This window comes from Brassica napus, chromosome C6 (genome assembly GCF_020379485.1).
Source record: "Brassica napus cultivar Da-Ae chromosome C6, Da-Ae, whole genome shotgun sequence".
NCBI lineage: Eukaryota > Viridiplantae > Streptophyta > Magnoliopsida > Brassicales > Brassicaceae > Brassica > Brassica napus.
This window is the reverse complement of record NC_063449.1, coordinates 25,184,867-25,207,427: the sequence shown is the minus strand read 5'-3', so window position 1 is coordinate 25,207,427 and position 22,561 is coordinate 25,184,867. Positions and strand designations below refer to the sequence as shown.

The following is a 22,561-nucleotide window of genomic DNA, read 5'->3' as shown; positions in this document are numbered from 1 at the left end:
TATAAGAAATGATGTAATTTATTATTTTAATTTTTTTAAGTAAGCATAGAATACATTATTAACAACTTCACACTTGTATAAGTAATAATAAATATCAAACGTCGCAAACCGAGAAAAAAAACAACTCTTATTGGTCTAGTATCATTTAAAACCTAAAACTGGTTTTTGATATGAATTACTTTGGTGTTAAAAGTTGTTGATATAACAACTCTTATTGGTAGAAATTATAATTCCTATATGACACAATTCGAGATGCTTTAAAAAAACTCTTTTATATAGAACTGATATACCTTATATAATTATTATTTTTTTTAATTAAGCTTCTTTACATAGAATTAATCTATAAATCAAGTGATTTTTTTATAAATATTTTTTATTTGTTAGTCTATTTACTTTTTGTTTTTTAAATAAAGATTTTTAAAACTGTGGAAGCTGCCACTGCATCAATGGGTTTCTAAAACTGCGAAAGCTGGAGATTATTCTGAGAGTATTGGAACTGATCGATGTTTGTGATGGTCGGTACCTTTCCATATGGCTATTTGTTACTCTCATAGTTTATTATATGTTCCCATTGGCTGGAAGAGTTGTTGCTAGCGAGACCTGTGTGAATTTGTAAAAACTGCAATGTACGAGGGATATATTAAAACTTCGTCAATAAATTTTCAAGTACATCATTCTCTCAATTATCAATTCTTGTTTTATAAATGATCAAACAAAGAATACATATAAATATATCCTAAGACATACAAATCATTATCCAGAATAGTTAGTGTTATAATTTATGAAGTAAGAAATTTGCTAAAACAATAGTTTATCATGCTATGAAAGCTTGGACCGTTTTAGCTAAGAACCAAACTCTATGGTGGCTTTTTGATTAGGATTAATTAAGCATAAAAAAAAATTTGGGACCTGACTTTTGGAATTGCAGCCTGTAAAAGAAAGTTGACACATCTAGAGTAAGATCTGTGAAAGCAACCGAATAATTTGAAATTCGAGTTATTTCTCAAAATAACACTCGTATATATTAAGCTCGTAATGGTATCTTGCAATTCAAATGGCACATTATCTTTGTTAAGTGCTGCTCTCCAATGCAAAAATGGACGGAAATGTTGGACCCTTGTCCCCTGTCATCCAAAAAATTAATGTGACCATCACATTTAAGTAACATATATAAGAGAAATAGCAACGTCGTATACAAACCACGATGTGCGAGCTGAAAGATTAAAACCGTTTAATCTTAGTAATGAAGTTTGTGCGCACAAAAAAAGTAACATATATAAATTAGGGGGTGTTCAAAAAAAAAAAAAAAATATATATATAAATTAGGGGATTATGTGGAAGTAACTTCTCAATGTTTAAATTTACCTTTTTGGGGTGGGGGAGAAAATACGTCCTATAAATCCATCATTGAAGTAGAAGCAAAGGGAGAAGTTGATGAAAATGTTTCGCTGGTGGCTATTGAAGCATTATTCTCGTGAATAGATAAGTAAGTCTCCATCCAATAAGCTGTTTTGCGCAGAAGTAAGCCCTCCCATTGACAAAGAATCCAAAAGAATATCTGCACCAGCTTCTGATGGTGCATGGTACCTGAAACTGAAAACATAACTATTTCTTTAGGTAATACAATGCAACTTCACAACTAAACAACCTAAGCTCTCTGAAAACATAACTATTTCTACTTATCATGACTACATAAAATTTAACAGCTTTCTTTAGGTCATATTTATGGTGATACTGCGTCTTAGGGGTGGGCACTTTACCCGATACCCGAAGCCGCACCCAAACCCGACCCGAAAAACCCGAACCGAAATTCGAACCGAAGTAGCAAAATACCCGAACGTGTATTAAGTTAGAAGAGATTGGATATCAGAACCCGAACAGGTAATATCCGAACCTGAATGGATATCCGAAGATAACCGAACATATATATACTTACCCTTATATTTCTAGTTTACATATCTTATTTTTTAAAAAATATTTATATTGATGTTATACATACTTTAAAATCATAAGTATATATATATATATATATAATATATATATATATATATATAATTATGGAGAAAATGATTTGATATTCATTTAAAATGCATGCCAAATTTTTTGTTTCATGTATTAACAAAAATTACATTCAAAGTTTAAAAACAATACCCAAATTAATATCTATTTGTTTTTGAAATATTATCTCCAAACCTATTAATCATCCAATTTATAAAAAATAAAAAAAATCAGTTAAGTGAAATCTATATTTTTAAATACAAGAAACTTAAAAAATGAATTTTTTTTTTCTTTTAAAATCTAAATATCCGAACCCGATTCAAAATAACCGAACCCGGACTAAAAATACCCAAACCCGACCCGAAGTACACACTACAAGAAAACACACCGAATTCCGACGGATCTTCCGACGGACACCAAGGTCGTCGGACATTTGCGACGGAATACTGACAAATTTCCGACCAAATCCAAAAAAATGAAGTCGTCGGAATTCCGTCGGCCATTTCCGACGGAATTCCGACGACATACGGTTCGTCGGAATTTTCCGACGACTTTTCGACGACATTCCGATAAAAAATGTAACCGTTGTAGTCGTCGGAAGTTCGTCGGTATATTCCGACGAAATTCCGACGACATTCCGATTAACAGCAAAGTCGTCGGAATTCCGTCGGTATTTTCCGACGGAATTCCGACGAACCATGTGACCGTTGCCGACAAATACATATGACCGTTGTATAGCCGTTTGGGATTGGACAATTCCGACGGAATTCCGACGGACTTCTTTACATCCGTCGGAATTTCGTCGGAAAGTCGTCGGAGGTCCGTAAGCAATTTCCTATAAATACAACCCCTCCTCATTCAACTCATTCACACTTCATTCTCTCTTCATTCTCTTTAGTCATAACAATTCCGTGAAAATCATGTCTTCAGAAGTTTATTATCGTTCGTGGATGGATAAACCTCATTTGGATCCGAACACCAATTTGCTTACGGAAGAATACGTTCAAGGGATTGGAGAATTCATGAGGCTTGTTCAACAGCAACCGGATGCAAAAAGTGGTATGTTAAGATGTCCCTGCTCTTCTTGCAATAATAATAAGGTTATAAAAGAATTTGATGTTTGGACTCATTTGTATATGAAAGGGTTTTCACGTAATTATAAAGTTTGGTACCTTCATGGGGAAACTGGTTATGAATATGGTAGTACTAGCGAACCTCAGCCTGTTAGTGAACCTCAGCCTGATATTAGGTTAGAAGAATCTAGAACGGATATAGATTATGGTGTAGGTACTGAGCAGATGGTACATGATCATTATAGAGGGGAAGAACCAAACCCCGAGTCTAGGAGATTTTTTGACATGTTGGATGCAGGAAAACAACCTTTGTATCAAAATTGTAGAGATGGTCATTCAGTCTTATCATCTGCAACTAGATTAATGGGTATTAAGACAGACTATAATTTGGCTGAAGAATGTATGGATGCGATTACTGATTTTGTCAAAGGTATTCTACCTGAGGATAACCTTGCACCGGGTTCATACTACGAGGTTCAGAAACTTGTTGCAGGTCTTCAACTACCGTATGAAGTGATAGATGTATGTATTGACAACTGCATGATCTACTGGAGAGCGGATGAGACACGGAATGTATGCAAATTTTGTGGGAAACCTCGTTATCAGGAGACGAGGGGAAGAGTTCCGATCCCATTCAAAAGAATGTGGTATTTGCCTTTGACGGAAAGATTGAAGAGGTTGTATCAGTGTGAGCGCACAGCAAAAGCAATGAGATGGCATGCAGAGCATTCCACAAATGGTGAGATTAGACATCCTTCAGATGCAAAGGCTTGGAAACATTTCCAGTCAACATATCCAGAATTTGCGGAAGAGAGAAGAAATGTTTATCTTGGATTATCTACTGATGGTTTCAGCCCATTTGGAAAGCATGGAAGGCAGTATTCTCTATGGCCAGTTATTGTGACACCGTACAACTTACGGCCGAGCTTGTGCATGCGACGAGAGTTTTTGTTTCTCTCAATTCTAGTCCCCGGGCCAGATCATCCTAAAAGATCACTAGATGTGTTTCTTCAACCACTAATATATGAGTTGCAACAACTATGGGCGCATGGTTTTGAGACATACGATGTTTCGCGCAAAGAAAACTTTCAGATGCGGGCAGTACTTATGTGGACAATAAGTGACTTTCCAGCATATGGTATGTTATCTGGATGGACAACACATGGGAAGCTATCATGTCCATATTGTCAAGATGACACAGATGCTTTCCAACTAAAGAACGGAAGGAAAACGTGTTGGTTTGACTGTCACAGACGATTTCTACCACCTGATCATCCATACCGCAGGAGTAAGACTTCGTTTACGAAGAACAAGCAGGTGTTTGATGGTCCACCTGAGGAAGTTAGTGGGAAAGATTTGTTGAAGCAGTTTAGGTATTTTGATGCAGAAAGGACGCCAGATGTAGGTGGACATGAAAACATTCGAGTCAATGCGGTTGGAGAGCTACATAACTGGCACAAAAAGAGTATTTTCTGGGATCTACCATATTGGGAGAGTCATCTATTGCGGCATAATTTAGATGTCATGCATATTGAGAAGAACTTCTTCGATAATCTGATGAACACAGTCCTTAACATCCAAGGTAAAACGAAGGATAATTTGAAGTCAAGGTTGGATTTAGTCGATATTTGTGATCGTTCTGAACTTCACGTTGATGAGAACGGTACGGCCCCTTTTCCCATTTATCGGCTAGATGGTGCTAGAAAAGAAGAGTTCTTTGATTGGATTACAGAGAAAGTGAAATTTCCTGACGGATATGCATCAAATTTGGGGAACTGCGTTGATAGAAGCGAAGGAAAGTTTACTGGCTTGAAGAGTCATGATTGTCATGTAATTATGCAGCGCCTCCTTCCGTTTGCCTTTTCAGCATTATTGCCACGTAATGTTCATGAAGCAATTGCAGGGATTAGTGTTTTTTTCCGTGACTTATGCAGCAGAGTATTGACTGAAGAGGGTATTAATAATTTGAAGACAAACGCACCAGTCAGCATGTGCAACCTTGAGAAGATATTTCCTCCATCATTCTTTGATGTAATGGAACATCTTGCTATTCATCTCGCAAGAGAATTGGAACTTGGTGGTCCTGTGCAGTACAGATGGATGTATATTTTTGAGCGTTATATGCATCATCTGAAGAAGATGGTCAAAAATCAAAGCAGGGTGGAAGGATCTATAGTGGCACAGGTGATCAATGAAGAAACTGCAATCTTTGCTGAAAATTATTTTCCACCAGAAGTGCAAACAAAACACCGAAGACCTGCTCGGCATGATGATAGAGGGGAGAGAGCAACATATCATGTTACTGTCCCAAGCATGTTCAAGGAAATAGGACGACTTAGTGGAAAATTCACGAAGCGGAGACTTACGGACACTGAGAACGCTCATTTGCAAACATATTTGCTCACCAACTGTGAAGATGTTCTACAATATGAGAGGTAAAAATATTTATTCATTTATTGTTAGATTAATATTCAATAAATTTATTTCATATTGATAATATTTTTGTATATAGTGTATATATGGCGGAGTTGCGTATGACTCACAGGCATGCAACAGAAGATGAGCTTCGACAACTTAGAGATAACGGATTTGCTGCGTGGCTTCGTAGTTATGTGAGTCATATATCCTATTACCCTATGCAAATGATTAGTTTAAATTTAATATATATAAACTAATTAATTTTGCAATCATATATGTTTTTTTTTATAGGTGAATGATGGTTTGGCCAGAGGTCTTGTGTTCGATGATTGGGTACGCGAATTTGTGCAGGGACCAAACTATGTGGTCAAATCATATCCTAAATTTTGTACGCGAGGATATGCATTCACAAGGAAAGGTCATTCTAAGACAACATATGATGCTGGTGTTTCATCTTCTTCTGGTGACGATGTCTACTACGGCAACATAAAAGAAATATTGGAAATCCAATTTCCTGGAATGGTTGGATTGCGTTGTGTAGTATTCTATTGTGATTGGTATGACACCACCCCAGATAGAGGAGTGAAGATTGATGCGTTTGGTGTTACATCAGTTCATTCGCGGCGGAAACTTCAATATTATGATCCCTTCATTCTTGGTTCGCAAGCTGATCAGGTATGTCAATATATTCATAATTTTTTACCAATATAATTAATTAATGTTATATATTGAACTAATACTTTGTATAATTGATATGTATAGGTGTGCTACATCAGTTACCCTCGGGTGACGTACAGAGACGATCCATGGGTTACTGTAACGCAAATCAACCCAAGAGGACGAGTGGATGGAACTTCTGATGATGATGAACCATTGCAACCAGAGTCTACCAGCAACGCCCAGGCAGTTGAAGATTTGGAAAATGTTCAACTCGTTGAGAATTTGACTGTGTTTGGACATGATGCTGTCGTACATTCAGAGCCGGAAGCCGAGGTTGGGGAGTTTGATGAAGATTCAGAAGATTCTGATTTTTTTTTTTTTTTTTTTTTTTTTAATGGTCCGTCGGAAATCCCTCGCAATATACCGACGACATAGCGACGACAACGGGTTTCATTGAAAATTGAAAAGGTCGTCGGTATTTCGTCGGAAAATACCGACGACATGTTTTTCTATAAAGTTTCAATCATAAAAATCTATAAATTTAGATGCCAAAACTATGAAAATAACACATAATAAGTGTTTAGTATAGTATTAGATCGCAACCGTTCAAATATAACAACTCATTAAAATATTTATGTATGCATATCATTGTTTTCATAACATCTCATCTTAACATTATGTACTTATACAATCATATTTATATAAGCTTACACTACAAAAAATATTGTTGTGTAAAATCGTGTTATAAAACATTTTTATTGTTAAATCTTTATGCAAATACTATATATATTATCAAAGGTTTGGATTTTGCATTTAGAAACTTGAAAAGAACACCCTAAACACTAAGTCGTCGGAATTCCGTCGGAAAATACCGACGGAATGTGTCCGTCGGAAAATACTGACGGACACGTTCCGTCGGAATTTCAATTAGCCCGGGAGAACCAAACCGCTTGAAAATTTTCGCGAATCGGCATTTGGTATATTTTAAATATACCGACGGAATACCGACGAACCCGTGTCCGTCGGAATCCACGGAAATAAAAACCCTTCTCCTTTCTTCTTCGTTATCTCCGCGGCCTCTCTCTCTCTCAAAACTCTCCGGCGATTTCGGCGATTTCGGCGACTCTCCGGCGATTCCGGCCTCTCTTCACCGGCGAATCCTCTCCTCACCCTCCTATCTCTTCCCCAAACCCCAAATCATGTAAGAATCATCCCAAACCTTTTTTTTTTCAATTGTTTAGGGTTTTGGAAGTTGATCTCGGATTTTAGGTTGTTTGATTGAACATTTTAGGATTGAATGGATAGTTTAGGATATATAAGTTAGGATTGTTGTTTTAGTTTTTTTTGGAACATTTTTTGATTTTTAAAAACGTTTTTTGATTTTTTAAAACGTTTTTTTTTATTTTTAAAAACGTTTTTTGATTTTTAAAAACTTTTTTGATTTTTAAAAACGTTTTTTGATTTTTAAAAACGTTTTTTGATTTTTAAAAACGTTTTTTGATTTTTAAAAACGTTTTTTGATTTTTAAAAACGTTTTTTGATTTTTAAAAACGTTTTTTTGAAAAAAATATAAATATTTAACACCATTTTTCTTCATTTATAAATTTTAACAACATTTTTCTATATTTATAAATTTTTTATAATTTTGTATACATATATATATATGTAAATCATGTATAGTAAAAATTTTAAAATTTTAAAATTTTTTATATTTTTTTTAAGTTTCCACTAATAAATATTTAACAACATTTTTTTTTTAAAATATAAATATTTAACAACATTTTTCTTCATTTATAAATTTTTAACAACATTTTTCTATATTTATAAATTTTTTATAATTTTGTATACATATATATATATATATATATAAAAGGTTTAATAGTTTTTTTTAAAACGTTTATAAAACCTTTTGTAAATATATAAATGAAAATATGTTTGATGGGTTAATTTTTTTTTTTTAGGGCCGAGGATGAAGCCCGCCCCGCAGCCCGTCTTCGACGTAGTTCGGTGAGCGGTTCCCGTGCATCGGTATCGTCTCATGACTCGGTTCCCGCATATATTCCCGCTCCAGCTCCCTCTGCCCCTCACGCTGCTGCTCAACAGGATCCGGGGGTCATGCCGGTTCATCTATTGGTTCAACAACCAGGTCGAGAGCATCTCCCGTTTCTCCAACTCAACCCACGACGAGGCCATAGCACTTGGTTAGTATTTTTTTTTATTTGTACCGTTATATTTTTTGCTTTAATTAACTTGCTAACTTGTATTTTTTTTTAAAGGTTCACCAAGTCGAAAAATGGCATTAGCCGGAGCATCAACCAGATGATGTACTCCATGCTCCGTTTTGGATATCCAAAGTGGAGTGTGATCCCTTCCGACGAACGAGAGTTGTGGTTTCGTCAGTTTGCGGTATAGTAACCCTTCATTTTTTTTAAGTTTTTACATTTTTTTACATATATTTACTTATTAAATTGTGTTTGTTTTGTAGCAAGAGTTCAACTGGCACTCCGATCTTACGGAAACAGTCCGTAAGAAATTCAACGAAAAGGCCATGGACTCTTACACAAAGCAGATAAACGCGTGGAAGACAGTTTGGCAGAAGAACAAGAAGCCACGGTTCATCAACGGGGGGGTGTGGGAGCAGTTGATAGCTCATTGGGAGAGGGAAGACACTGCAGAGACGTCTTCTAGGAACTCCAGGAACCGGAAGAGCGATCGTGGCGGGAAAGGTATGTATGTGCACAACCTCGGCGCTTGCTCCATGTCTACTAAGGAGGATGAACTTGTAAGTTTTTTATTATTATTTATCTTTATATTTTTTAAATAAATATTTTATATATTTTTTGGCTAATAATGGCGGTTTTTTTAGATCGAAGCAAATGACGGTAATCCCGTTGATCGTCTCCAACTCATTAAGGTGGCTCACACTAACAAGACGACGGGTCAAATTCAGGACCCCGTGATCAGAGGTGTAGTTGATTTGGTGGAAGCTGAGATAGTTTCTCAATCTCAGCCTCTCTCTGATGACGGCGACTCCACGGGAGCTTCAACCAACCTGTCTCTATTGCAAATAAATGAGATGGTTGAAAAGGTAATTTTTTTTATTAATATATTTTTTTTATAATGTCGATTACTTACTTGTCCATATTTACTTACTTTAAATATTTTTGTAGGCGGTTCCTAAAAGGAAAGGAGGCCGTTTAGTTGGGTTGGCCCGTCGTGCTTCTTCGTATCCGGCATCTTCTTCGCAAGCTCCGTATGCCGATCCCATGATTCTCGAGGAGCTACATGACAAAGATGAACGGATTGGGGCATTGGAGGAGCAGAACACCACTATCCTTTCGGAGAATGCCACTATCCGTTCGGAGAATGCCACTATCCTTGCTGAGTTGGCATCCCAGAAGAAGTTCAACACCGAGATTATGCAGAAGCTAGATCGTTTGATGTCTTCGAGTTCTTCTTAGTTTATTTCGGCTTTATAAAACTTTCGGAATGTTTTTTTTTTCTATTTCGGTTTGTATGAATGTTTTTTTCCTATTTCGGTTTTTATGAATTTAAATTTTATAATATTATTAGTTTTAAATTTCCAATTTTTAAATTTATTAATATCAAAAAATATATAAAAATGCAAAATTAATTTGTAAAAAAAAAAGGGTATATACCGACGGACAACGGTCGTCGGAATATACCGACGGACATATATCCGTCGGAATTTACCGACAAACTCATTTCCGTCGGAATATACCGACGAACGTGGTTCGTCGGTATATTCCGACGACCTATGTTCGTCGGTAAATTCCGACGGATACAGTTCGTCGGAATAAACCGAGGAACCACGTTCGTCGGAATTGTAGTTTTCCGATGAACTCTGGTCTCGTGTAGCCGCATCGTAATATCGTCGGAAGTTCGTCAGAATGACGTTTCTTGGTATTCGTCAGAAAGTCGTCGGAATTTCGTCAGAAATTCCGACGAATTTTTTTTTTCCGACGAAACGATACCGACGGACGGGTTCGTCGGAAATTCGTCGGAATAGACCGATTCCGACGAATTACCGACGATTTCGGCCATCAGAATCCCCCTGTTTTCTTGTAGTGACAGAAATACCCGAACGGGTTCTATATCCCTATACCAAAATACCCGAAAATCCGAAATACCCGACCCGAACGGGTATCCGAACGCCCATCCATACTGCGTCTGAAGTAAACATCTTGAAGAAACATGACCAAGTATAATTCTCTAGCTGAAAAACATAAGTTTGGCATACCCGGAGATGAGAGCAGTCCAGATATGAACGTCCTTCACTGCTATCTCATCGAAACAGTTTTTGGCGCTCTCCATATGACTGCTACATAGGAATCTTTCTCCTTGTTGCTATTTAAACACTCTTGTGATGCTCAGATTCTCCTGGGGCTTTAAAGATAGAAGATGTGAAATTAAAAGACGACAAATAAATCAAGTAGCATTAGATTGTCACTGAAATAAAAGAACAAATAAATTCAGCCGTAGAGCTGGAAGAAGAAATCAGGTGGAGAACCTCTATTTCAAAATATACACAATGCGCAGCTAGATTATCATTGTCCGCACATCAGAGAGAACATGGAAGAAAGCAGTAAGAGCTTAATGCATATATATCATCTATAATGACTCGTCTTTTACTTACAAATTTTTTTAAGACTCCATGTACGGACATCAATCCCTCCCATTTTGGACGGCACATATTCTTATAGAGCTTAGGCAGTAGAGCATCCAATACGTAAACGATATAGATACTTAGAGATAAGGAAACATGTAAGGAACTTTATCATTATATCATGAAGAAAATATAATAGTCCTACTCGTACAACATCATGATAACTGAGAATTTTAAAAATAGTAACATTACCTAATACGCTTTCATTCTAGCTCAACTTTAAGATATTTCACATGTGTATGAGAAATACGGTCACGTTGCTTGTCAGTATCTGGCGGAATCTCTGCTCTAAGCTGCTTTAATATCAGATCATGTTGGTACTCTCTTGGAACATGTTATGTTTGCCGATCAAAGCTGGTCCATGGTTTCTCCTTCTGAGAAGTTTATTCTTTGTGAAACCAAAGTTTTCTGAGAAGCTGGGAAGCTACATTGCCGAAAACTGTGGAAGGATTCCTCAAAGACACCTGATAAGGTAATGGAAGAATGTCGAAGAAATTATACAAATCGGTCACGTTTACATAAACTGATAAACAAAACAAAAAACTCATACATAGCTTTCACTTACCTAAACTACAAATTCCTCCATATGTTTCCCAACACAATGGATCATATGACAATGCCATCCTAAACTGTTGCATCGAACTGTTCTTCCTCTTATCATATCTTATAGTATGTAACCTAGAATACCACACATGTCATAAGGTAATACTGTAAGCCTATACTGAGGGTTATAAAAATTAAAAATTAAAAATTAAAAATCAATACTACAGTATACAGTATATAAAAGTTGTTCAACGGGGTAGCAAGAGACACAACAAATTAATAACATTAACTGAAGATGATGAAAGCAAATCTCTAATTAGCTATATCACATACCTGTATACAGTTGAAACTTCAGGGTATAGCCAGTCCCTGCAGTTACAGTCAGATGCTACAATCGTCTACACAAATGTTGTAGTTTTTTTTTTTTGTTCATGTGTATTTAGCTTACTTGGAGATATCATGAAGATGATCATCAACATCTGTGATATTCTCATTTCTCAGATGAGATGTAATCTGAAAAAAACTACATTGGTTGTCGGTTCTTCCAAGAGTAGCTTGCTGCCTCCATCTGTTCCAATCACATTTTAACCTTGATTTAACATATGTTTTGTGGTTTATTAACTGCAGCAAAAGAAAATTGCACCAGGCAAACTCATTTCCCCAATTTTCAACCATGAGCATTATGAATTAATCAAACGAATCGTTTAGAACCCTAAACTCAGAGAATCGATAAGAGGAAATCAGAACCAAATAGAGATCGCCTTTGCGCACAAGATTAGCTTCAAACTCTTTGAATAAGTGGAATCGAATCCATCTGCGTCGATGAACAGACGGGTGTCTTCCAACTCGGGGAGGTCAGAGATGTGAGTGAAACAAATGGTTCGAGAGTGATCAGCAACTCGGTAGATTTCTTTGGTTAATGAGACTATAGATTTATTTCTCTAGGTGGATTTTGCAGTTCTGGAAGCCATTGCTTGATGTGCTTCTATAGGGTGAAAAGGGAAGGGAATTGCAACGGTTTCAAGGACCACGTCTGTTGCGGCGAAGAAGGGCTTTTATGAGATAGGGAGAGAGAGAGAGAGGTGGAGGAAGATAAACAGTTGTGAATAACATCTTTCTTCAGATGAGAAAGACAAAAGTGAATCTGATAAGTCGGCACAGAGATTGAAAGGAGTGATAAAATATTTGGGTTCTAACGTGGGCTTTTTAGTAGGCTGGACAGAAAAATAGAAATCAAGTGGATATTACAATAGCCCGATTTATTCAGTGGCAAAAAAGTGACTTGGCATGTTAGTGATTCAATAGCAGAAAAATGACTCGGCATGTTAGTGATTTTTAATTGGTTGATTTAATTAAGTGACATGGACACTCTCTTCGTTCACGATATTCTCTTTTTAATATGGTAAGATAATAAAATTTCTCAATTATAATTATTCATCTTATAAAATAAATTATATATTAGTAAAGAAAATAAATGAACTATATATTTGTAATTAAAATAATATAAATATTTGTAATACTTTCTAATTTTTATGAAAATTTATTTTAAAATAATAATTTGCAGATCGATGGATACTCCGAATTCAAATTCGGTTGACCTGTATTCTTTCCGCTTAAAATAAGCTTAATCCGTACCATATCAGTAACTCAAATTTTTGCAAAAGTTGATTCGTATCTACTCCATAGCGGATCATACAGGGCAGGATCTACTAGTTTTGATTAAAATTCCCAACCCTTGTTCTGTAGACTTGGCTATCTACAGTTACCTTTTTTCATCCAATACTCTTGTAGGTTATATGAAACATATTTACAGATTTGATTATACCAAAATGTGACATAGCAAATAAATACTTTAAATTCCATATTCAAAAGAGAAAAAAAAGAAAGATTAGCTAACACGATACAATTTGACTTGTCGAATTTTACATCACCATATAATATATGATTGAAATTTTTTTTCGGAAGTCCCTCCCCACACGTTTCTGATGAATTCTTTTTTGACAAAATACTAAACATCTCTTTTCCGTAAAGGTCAAATTATATAAAATTATTATTTTTCTTTTTATTAGCATTTTATTTCTCTTGATTGCATTTCATATATGAGAGAAGGAAAAAAGGCATGAATATTAACGTATTAAGCGTTGGATTTGGAGCGTTACATTTATGTAAAAAACAAGAAAGACAGAGGCAAGAGTAGGTGATACTTGCAAGTACCATTCTTTCCCCTATAAACATTCTTTTTTTTCTTTTGCAGTCCATAATTTAATATTTTCATTTGATAAACTAAAACAGAAACAATTGATTATTTCATTTTAATGTCTTATACTAAAGAAATTTTCATTAAACCCAAAGGTTAGTATTATTAGAGTAATCAGTAGTTTTTCATATAAAATATAGAAATTTGCTCATTAAATCTAACATTTTTGCCAACATATCAGCATCTAATAAAAATAACTGTGGTTATTTAAACTATAGAAATAAAATCTCTATGAAAGTGAATGCAACTTCAAGTCTCTTTAATGACAAAATTGTAACACTTTTTTACCAAAAAAAGATCGTAACACTTATCAGTGTTTATAGAGCATAAAGTTTAGTTATAAATATTTGTTAATCGTTCTTCCATTTTAATTAATCCGCGTTTTGTCTGCCTTCCTTTCTCTTCAATCTTGGTTTGGTGGGAGGTGTTTTAAGTAAAGCGTGCGATACAAAAACATAGACATACTCTGTAACTCTTTGTGTTCTTTCTCTTTTCTTCTTCTTCTTCGTTATCATCATCTCTCTGCAGAAAAGTAAAAGATTCAACCTTTTAAAGCTGATTCAGATATTTTATTTTTTATTTTTTCTCCGCAAAAAGACGAGCTCGTGTTGAATATTTGAAGATTCCGCGCTAAAGAAGAGAAAGACTAAACCTTTAATTGGTTTAACCAAACAGGACTCATTTGATCTGAAACAACTGTGTTCATTTGGTAGACAGAAAGAACTAGGTGTTATTTGTTTTGTTGTTGTCTTAATCGAGTCAAGGACTGGATTTGATTTCTCTCAGTCATCATGCAAAGAGTAAGCAATAAACCCAGCGGAGGAGCCACGACGGCTTCCGTTAAGCATTTAATAAAACAGAGAGGCGGAGGAAGTGGCGGCGGAGATACGGCGGCTGAAGATAACAGCCTCTTGACGGATTCGCAAGAACCGAGCATCGATACTGATAAACTTAGCTACGAGATTTTCTCCATCCTCGAGAGCAAGTTTCTTTTCGGATCATCCGAACCCGAACAGCTTAACCCGGCGGCGGTTACTGGGCCGGCTAAGAATCAGAGAGGAAAAGTATGTATCTTGAGCATCGATGGAGGAGGCATGAGAGGGATTCTACCCGGAAAGGCTTTGGCTTATCTAGAACACGCTTTGAAATCCAAGTCGGGCGACCCGAATGCCCGTATCGCCGATTACTTCGACGTCGCCGCCGGGTCGGGCATAGGCGGTGTTTACACGGCGATGTTATTCGGGTCGAGAGATGGTAACCGTCCGATATTTAAGGCAGAGGACACGTGGCAGTTCCTAACGAAAAACGCAAAGGGTCTTTACGGGTCATCATCTTCTTCTTCGTTCGTGAAACGGGTCATGAGAACCGGGTCGTTGGGTAGTTCCGGGACGGGTAAGGTAAAGAGAGTGATGAAAGAGTCTTTCTCGGAGCTAACGTTAAAGGACACGCTCAAACCTGTGCTCATACCTTGCTACGACCTTGAAAGCTCGGCTCCGTTTCTGTTCTCACGCGCCGACGCGCTTGAGACTGACGGCTACGATTTTCGGCTCTGGGAGGTTTGTAGAGCCACATGGGCCGAGACAGGGGTGTTTGAGCCGGTGGAGATGAAGTCGGTTGATGGAACGACTAAGTGTGTGGCGATCGGTGGAGGACTAGCTATGAGTAATCCAACGGCGGCTGCGATTACGCACGTGTTGCACAATAAGCAGGAGTTTCCGTTCGTGCGTGGAGTTGAGGATCTGCTTGTGTTATCTCTTGGTATGGGTCAGTTGCTTGATGTAAGCTATGAGTATGATCGGATTATCAAGTGGACAGCTAAGCATTGGGCTCGACCTGCAGCCCTTATTTCGAATGATGGTGCTGCCGACACGGTGGACCAAGCTGTGGCCATGGCTTTTGGTCACTGCCGCAGTAGCAACTACGTTCGGATTCAGGTATGAAAGATATTCTTAGCATATGCTACAAATTGATCATAAGTGAAACGATTCTAAAACGATTTTTTTTTTATCTAGGTGGCACCTAGGTGCCCGCCTAAGCACTAATCCCTTAATTACCACATATTTTTCTCGAACATCGCTCATACATGTGATCCAATTGACTTATTGGAAGGAAAAGTTATATGGTTTATCTTGGATACATCTTGGATACTTGTCTAAAATGAAATGATACCCGTTTTAAAATGTACTTGTAGATTCTTCACAAGCAATTCTTGGTGTGTATTTTTGAGGTGTAATGTAGGTTTATGTAGTCACTAAGTGATGGGTATTGTTGCAGGCGAATGGGTCGAGCTTAGGACCCTGCAAGCCAAACATAGACACTGACCCGAGTGGGAGCAATGTAAATATGCTGGTTGGAGTAGCTGAGGAGATGTTAAAGCAAAAGAATGTAGAGTCGGTTTTGTTTGGAGGTAAAAGAATCAATGAACAAAGCAATTTCGAGAAGCTTGACTGGTTAGCCGGGGAACTAGTTCTGGAGCATCAAAGGAGAAATTGCAGGATTGCTCCAACCGTAGCGTTCAAGCAATCGGTTCATAGGGCAGAGCAGAAGACAAGGGGCAAGGATATTGGTGTGACCGCAAGAGAACGATGAACAAGAAAAGGTTGTTCTCTTTTGGTTTATTTAAATATTTTAGGAAATGGTTTTTATTTCGTTCTCAGGTTATGATTTGTTTTATAGATTTGAGTTTTGTGTTTGAGTTATGAGACATTAGGAGAAAAGGAGAAACATCTTGTCATATTTGCTCAAAGGACTCCCGCTCCTTGATTCATGCTGACCAAAAAGAAAAAAAACAACATAATGATTTTATGTAATTTATATTTGTTTTTGTTTTCATCATGATTTCTTCATTGACATTTATACTATCCCTAGGTAAGTTATTAACCAGTTTTAAGTTCTTAACTAAATTAAAGATTCGACGAATGATTATCAAAATAAACTAAAACCATATCCCTCCATATTTCGTTCACTCTATTTTTCGCACCAGAATAGATTAACTCTATAATAGAGTTGAGTTATACTCCAATGGCACTTTACTTGTAAACTCATTTTTACACTATTATAGAATGTGAAATAGAGTACCATTGGAATATTTTTACTCTAAACTCTGAGTCTGAATGGTGGCCGCGGTTTTGATAATATGAGCGGTGCGGAATTGAAGTGCGGTACGGTCCAACTGCGGTTCATGCGGTTGGCGGGACACGTGCGGATTTGGTTGAAAAAATAGTGCGGTTTTGATAAAATAGTAGTGCGGTTTTGAGAAAAAAATTAAACTTGTTTGTTAGTGATATGTCATAATAATTTTCTTTTTAATATAATTTTAAATATTGAAATTAATTTGAAATAAATTATTATAATTATTATTTATGAAATTTTTGATGGAATGTTAATTAATTAAAAATTGATGTTTAAAGGTAAATTATTGATGACAGTATTTAAAAAACTAAATTAAAAATAACATGATTAGTATAAAGTTAGTTGAAATGAGTGATGCTCTTAATTAATTAAAAATACTATGATTAGTACGTAAACATATCACCATTCATAATAAAAAAATAATGCGGCTTTAATACAAAAATAATACGGTTTAGATAAAAAATTAATGTTAAATAAATTATTTATTAAAAAGTATTAAAAAATTAATTAAATATATTTTTTTGATAAAAAAGATGGTTTCATCTTTTTGCCGAGAACCCTAACGTTATAAATAGTTACTCTTAGCACGATTTGAACCCAGGCGGCGATAGTTACAGCCGCAATCTTTTTACCACTGGGCCAGGGCTAAATCGACGTTGGTTAACTAGATATTCTCGCTATAAAATTAATTATTAAGAAAATGACACTGGTATTAGTAGTTTCAAAAAAAGAAATGTCAAACCTAAACTGAAATTTGACATGATTTTCTAATAAAAAAAGTTAGTGTCGCTAAGATAAAAGGGTAAAAATTAGTTGCTAGAAAAGCTTTATTAATGTGCACAACACATACGTAACATAACAATATTTATCTCATATTCATGTTTAGTTTTTTAAATAATTTTTATTTTAGAAAGTCACTGTATATTGCGTAATTGGACAATCCGCTGCTTATTACCCGCCTAGAATTTCAAATGCGTTATTTTGTACAATGAACTACTCCTTCCGTTTTTTAATATAAATCGTTTTATAATAATTTTTTTGTTCCAAATTATATGACGTTTTCGGTTTTCTATGTAAAATTTATTAACACTCGATATCATACGACCAATGATAATATACCTTCTATTTTATTATTGGTTGATTTGTGGTTAGGTAAATAATTAATGATATTTTTGTTTAGAAAATATAAAAACTTAATGATTTCTTAATCTATGTGCATAATTCTAAAACAACTTATATTAAAAATCGGAGAGAATATATTACATTCCTCGAATTTTGTGTGCGTATTTCATCATGTTCCTTACAAAAACGCAAATAATTTTTATATTTTTGTGATTGGTGTTGCATGTGCAGTTTTTTAAATACCGCTTTAAAATACACATCGCATTGGTCGCCAATCACTACCTCTATTTTAGTACGAAAAATAGAATGTGGTTGGAAATGCCATAAGAGGCTATTTGTGTCATCATCTGTCATCTCCATCCGGCCGATCCATCTGTATGATCCATCCAGATGATCAATTCAGATTTTATGGGACTGTTTGTTTGTCCATACAAATGGCTCATCCAGATGAATCATCTGAATGTATTTATGTTCGTTTCTTTATTTTATTTTCCATCCAAAACCCCCGCCAAAACCAGAAAATCCTATTTTTCCGCCAAAATCTGAAAATTCATTTTCCCGCCAACATAAAAAATTGTGTTTTCTCCTAATACCGAGACTCTCATTTTCCTTCCAAAACCAAAAATTTTCATTTTTCCGCCAAAAACCAGAAAATCTAATATTAGAATAATTTCAATGTAAACATATTTTAGACTAAATAATAAAAGTCAATATATTTAAATTTAATATCAAACATATGATTAAATAAAAACAAGGATTTAAAAATGTGTTTATTGAACTCATCTCGATGGAAATAGAATAAAGAAACGAACATAAATCCATCCAGATGATTCATCTAGATGAGCCATCTGGATGAATAAATAAACAGTTCCACAAAATATGAATGGATCATCTGGATGGATCGGCTAGATGGAGATGATAGATGGTGAAACAAACAGCCCATATACCATTTTGGCAGAACCATCTTCATTCCGATGGTTCAATTTGGATCAGCCAGCTGATTTTCAAAATTAAGGTGCCTAAATTTTAAAACTCATCTATATGAGCCATCTGGATGACTTGTACTTTTAATGCCTAAACGAACAAAATTTTCATCTCCATCCAGATAGCTCATCTGGATAAAGAAACTAACAACTCCTAAATGAACAAAATGATTATAGAAACACAATTTTTCTTTTTTTTGAAAACGAATAGGAATTTTTCGATGAATAATTTTTAGAACGATAGTTTAGTTTCAATAGTTAGTTAAACCAAATAAATAAAATTTAAAAGATCTTTTATTTTTAAATGAATATGCAAATATTATTAAAGCAATAGTTTAAAATGATTTTCTAATCAAAATAAATTTCTAATTTTTATTGTTCTATTTCAGTTTTGGTGAAGGAAAAATCGTTTTAAGATTGTTTTTTTCAATAATGAATTTGGAGGGATGAAAGAAAGAAATATGTGAATATTAAATTATTTTTAGATGGTGCAAATGTTGAAAACAACATATTTTCTTCCTGCTTTTCTTTTGAATACGTGAAATTGAAGTCTAACTTGTACCTAAAAACTGTATAATTTTTAGGGGTGGGCACATCAGTTTAGTTTCGGGTTCGGTTTGGTTTGGTTAATTTGGGTTTTATAAAACTCAACCCAATTAAAACCAAAGTAGTTTTGGTTTGGGTTCGGTTTGGGTTTAGTTTGGTTCGGTTTAGTTCGGTTTGGTTTAGATTTAGTTTGGTTTTCTTTAAAAATCTATGAAACAAAAAACAAGCTCGATGACAAAACTCTTAACCACGTCAAAGGAAGAAATACATAATAAGCAAAGAGCAGGCTATTTGTAATCTAATTAGCGTAACAAAGACTTGTAAGCATTCCAAAACCTATTAACTAAAAGACTATTTGCATAAACCTTTTTGTTTTTATTGATCCTATAATAACTGTTACATAATTTAGAGAATGAAAATTGGAGAAGATGAACGAAACGAGATGGCTACGATTTAGATGCTTATAGTTTTTAGGTTTTGTTTTCAGTACAATCTTTAGGTATTAGGATTATTTGAATCATATTTGGATTTTTTTTTTTTAAATATATGGAAGTTAAGAAAAAAATGGAAAACAAAACTTTAAATAAAATTTACAATATGTTTACATATATATATATATATATATTTATATATTTATTTATAGATAAAAATATATTGGATTATTGGTTTGGTTCGGTTTGAACTCAAACCAAACCAAACCATTCGGGTTGAGTAAAACATGAACCAATTGGATTATGTAAAGAACACGATTTGGTTTGGATCGGTTTAACTTCGGTTGGTTTGGTTTGGATCGGTTCGGTTTGGGTTTTTTGTCCAGCCCTAATAATTTTATTTACTTTGTTTCTGAGCGTTAACATTCAGAATGTTGTAGTGAAATAGAAAACTGTGGAATGAAACGACAGAATGGTTAGATAAAATAATGCATTTTAACTAAAATCATAGTTCTTGTATGTCGTACGGAATGGTCGAAGTAATCAATTAACGTAATTATCACAAACTAAACATCAAATAAATACTGAATTTACATACTTCTGCCAAAAAAACATGAATATATTAATCTAAACATGTTAACTTATGTTGACCGAGCCAAATTAAGTATAATGTTAGTCAACACTAAATTTTATTTAGCCAACATTTATTTTTGCTAAAAACAAACAATTTTCATTGATCCAAAAATATAAACTTATTTTGGTTGAGACATATTATGTAAACCAAAAATCCAAAATCCGAACTAAATACAAATTTATATTTTTGGATCAGTGAAAATTTCATGCTTTTTAGCAAAAATGTATAAGTTTAATATTTTAGGGTGATTTTGTTAGGTTTTTTATTAAGTATAATGCTAGACAATACAAAATTTCATTTAACCAACATTTATTTTTGCTAAAAAAACATGCAATTTTCATTGATCCAAAATATAAATTTATTTTTGGTTGAGACAAATTACATATAAACCAAAAATTCAAAATCAGACCTGCAAACAAATTTATTATTTTTGGATCAGTGATACTTTTTAGCAAAAATGTGTACGTTCAATATTTTATGGTGAATTTTGTTAATTTTTTTTTTATTTTAGTAAAACAATGTCATTTTGGTTTCCATTAAAAAAAACATCGGTTAAGTGAAATTAATGCTGACTAAAATTATATCTGATTTGGCTCTGTCAACACAAGTTAACATGTTTTTTGTATTAACCAACAATTCATACTTTTTGGCAAAAGTGGTTAAGTATAGTATTTATTTGACCATTTTCTCCTAACTTTATCCTAACATTCTGCTATTTAAGTAGGTACTAATCAGATTCTCTAATCATTTATTTTGTGGTAGTCATCATAAACACTCTCAGAGCTCGAGAGTGGAGACACGACACTAGTATTAAAGACTACAAATGTTACAAAACCAAAGGGTCACAACTTTGTACTATATACTTCAACATAGCTTCTACTTTTAAATTTTGTCGGCTTCTGCTTTTAAATTTTGTCGGCTTCTCTTTTTTTATTTTGAACACAAAGCTACGTACTGTAAACATAAAAAAGTCTCGTTGGTAAATTGATGTAATTTCATTTCCACTTGGAGAGCCTCTATTGTACAGAATCTATGAAGAGAAAAGGGTTGATTTTTTATTTAAATATGGTTAGAAGATTGAAACGTTTTATAAATTCCAAAAAGAAAACAAATGTTGTTGTCTGGCTCTTGCGCATTGTGCGTGCGTCGGGGGAGGGACGGTGCGAGAACGTCATATATCTGTGAGTAGACCCATGTCTTTGATTGTCGGTTCGGCGTCATCCACTGACACTCGAATACAGTATTTTCATTTGTTTATAACTATACAACTTTTTGATATATAATGTAAATTTAAATATCGATTTTTTTTAAAATATCAATTATGCGTCGGTCCAAATATAACTATAGCAGATTTCATCTTTAGTTTAGCTGCTTCCTCACGTGATGTAATTTTCATAGGGACAATTACTCAATGGTTTGTCTAGGCTCTCAACAAGACAGTCAGAGATAAAGAGTTCAAAAAAAGTTTAACAAATTATTAGAAAGTTTAATCACCATCATAAGACATGAAGAAATTGCTCACTGAAGAAATCATTCAAAAGACTTCAAATCTATTCATAAAAAATGAACTCTCATTCAAAAGACTTCAAATATATTCATAAAAAATGAACTCAAGATTTGGAGAAGGATCAAAACATCTGAATTTGAAATACATCGAGAACCAATTAAGATCATCAAAGTAACTCATTGAAATCTTGCTTGCGGTTCAATACTCAAAAGACTCAAACCATGCAAACATTCGGTCGTTCAAAAATTCCATTCAAAGTTGTTCGTGGTCGATAAACTAAAACTTTTAACCATTTAGTTCGACTGTTCAACAAAAATCCGTCTTAAGCATTTTTGGTTTAAAATCCATTTAGTTTTCAGTTTGTAATAATAGAGTAAGAGTTCGAGTTAAGTTTAAGTTCGGGTTATTTTTGCTTAAAAGAAACGTAACGAAGTCATAGAACTATCATTATGGTTTACTATCTTATGGGCAAGTATACCTAATTTTTGGAGTTTCTTGATTTGTACCTTTTTTCAACATATACTCTTATATTGGTTTGGTTAGGTTAACCGTTTGTTAACTAAAACATAA

At 34.6% G+C, this 22,561-nt stretch overlaps 2 protein-coding genes across 18 annotated transcripts; one reads left to right on the top strand and one right to left on the bottom strand.

Moving 5' to 3' along the window:
* Nucleotides 1-884: 884 nt before the first annotated feature.
* Nucleotides 885-12,761, bottom strand: LOC106407497. 17 transcript variants are annotated; one of them, XR_007325087.1, is made up of 8 exons: nt 12,098-12,544; nt 11,828-11,947; nt 11,713-11,728; nt 11,402-11,514; nt 10,807-11,300; nt 10,411-10,556; nt 1,366-1,593; nt 885-1,124 (listed from the first exon to the last, which is right to left on the bottom strand). XR_007325087.1 is itself a non-coding variant. In XM_048760799.1 (4 exons), exons 1-4 carry the CDS (start codon nt 12,058-12,060, stop codon nt 11,185-11,187), a joined length of 498 nt encoding a protein of 165 aa, XP_048616756.1. In that variant the 5' UTR covers nt 12,061-12,761; the 3' UTR covers nt 10,932-11,184. The 17 variants fall into 17 exon arrangements, 1 of the variants encoding a protein (XP_048616756.1); XR_007325088.1 differs by having other exon boundaries at nt 12,151-12,543; XR_007325083.1 differs by having other exon boundaries at nt 12,127-12,541.
* A 1,121-nt stretch (nt 12,762-13,882) lies between these two features.
* LOC106410066 (patatin-like protein 7) lies at nt 13,883-16,519 on the top strand. The gene is made up of 2 exons (XM_013850568.3): nt 13,883-15,570; nt 15,911-16,519. The coding sequence occupies exons 1-2, from the start codon at nt 14,428-14,430 to the stop codon at nt 16,223-16,225; spliced, it is 1,458 nt and encodes a 485-aa protein (XP_013706022.2). The 5' UTR covers nt 13,883-14,427; the 3' UTR covers nt 16,226-16,519.
* Nucleotides 16,520-22,561: the final 6,042 nt, after the last annotated feature.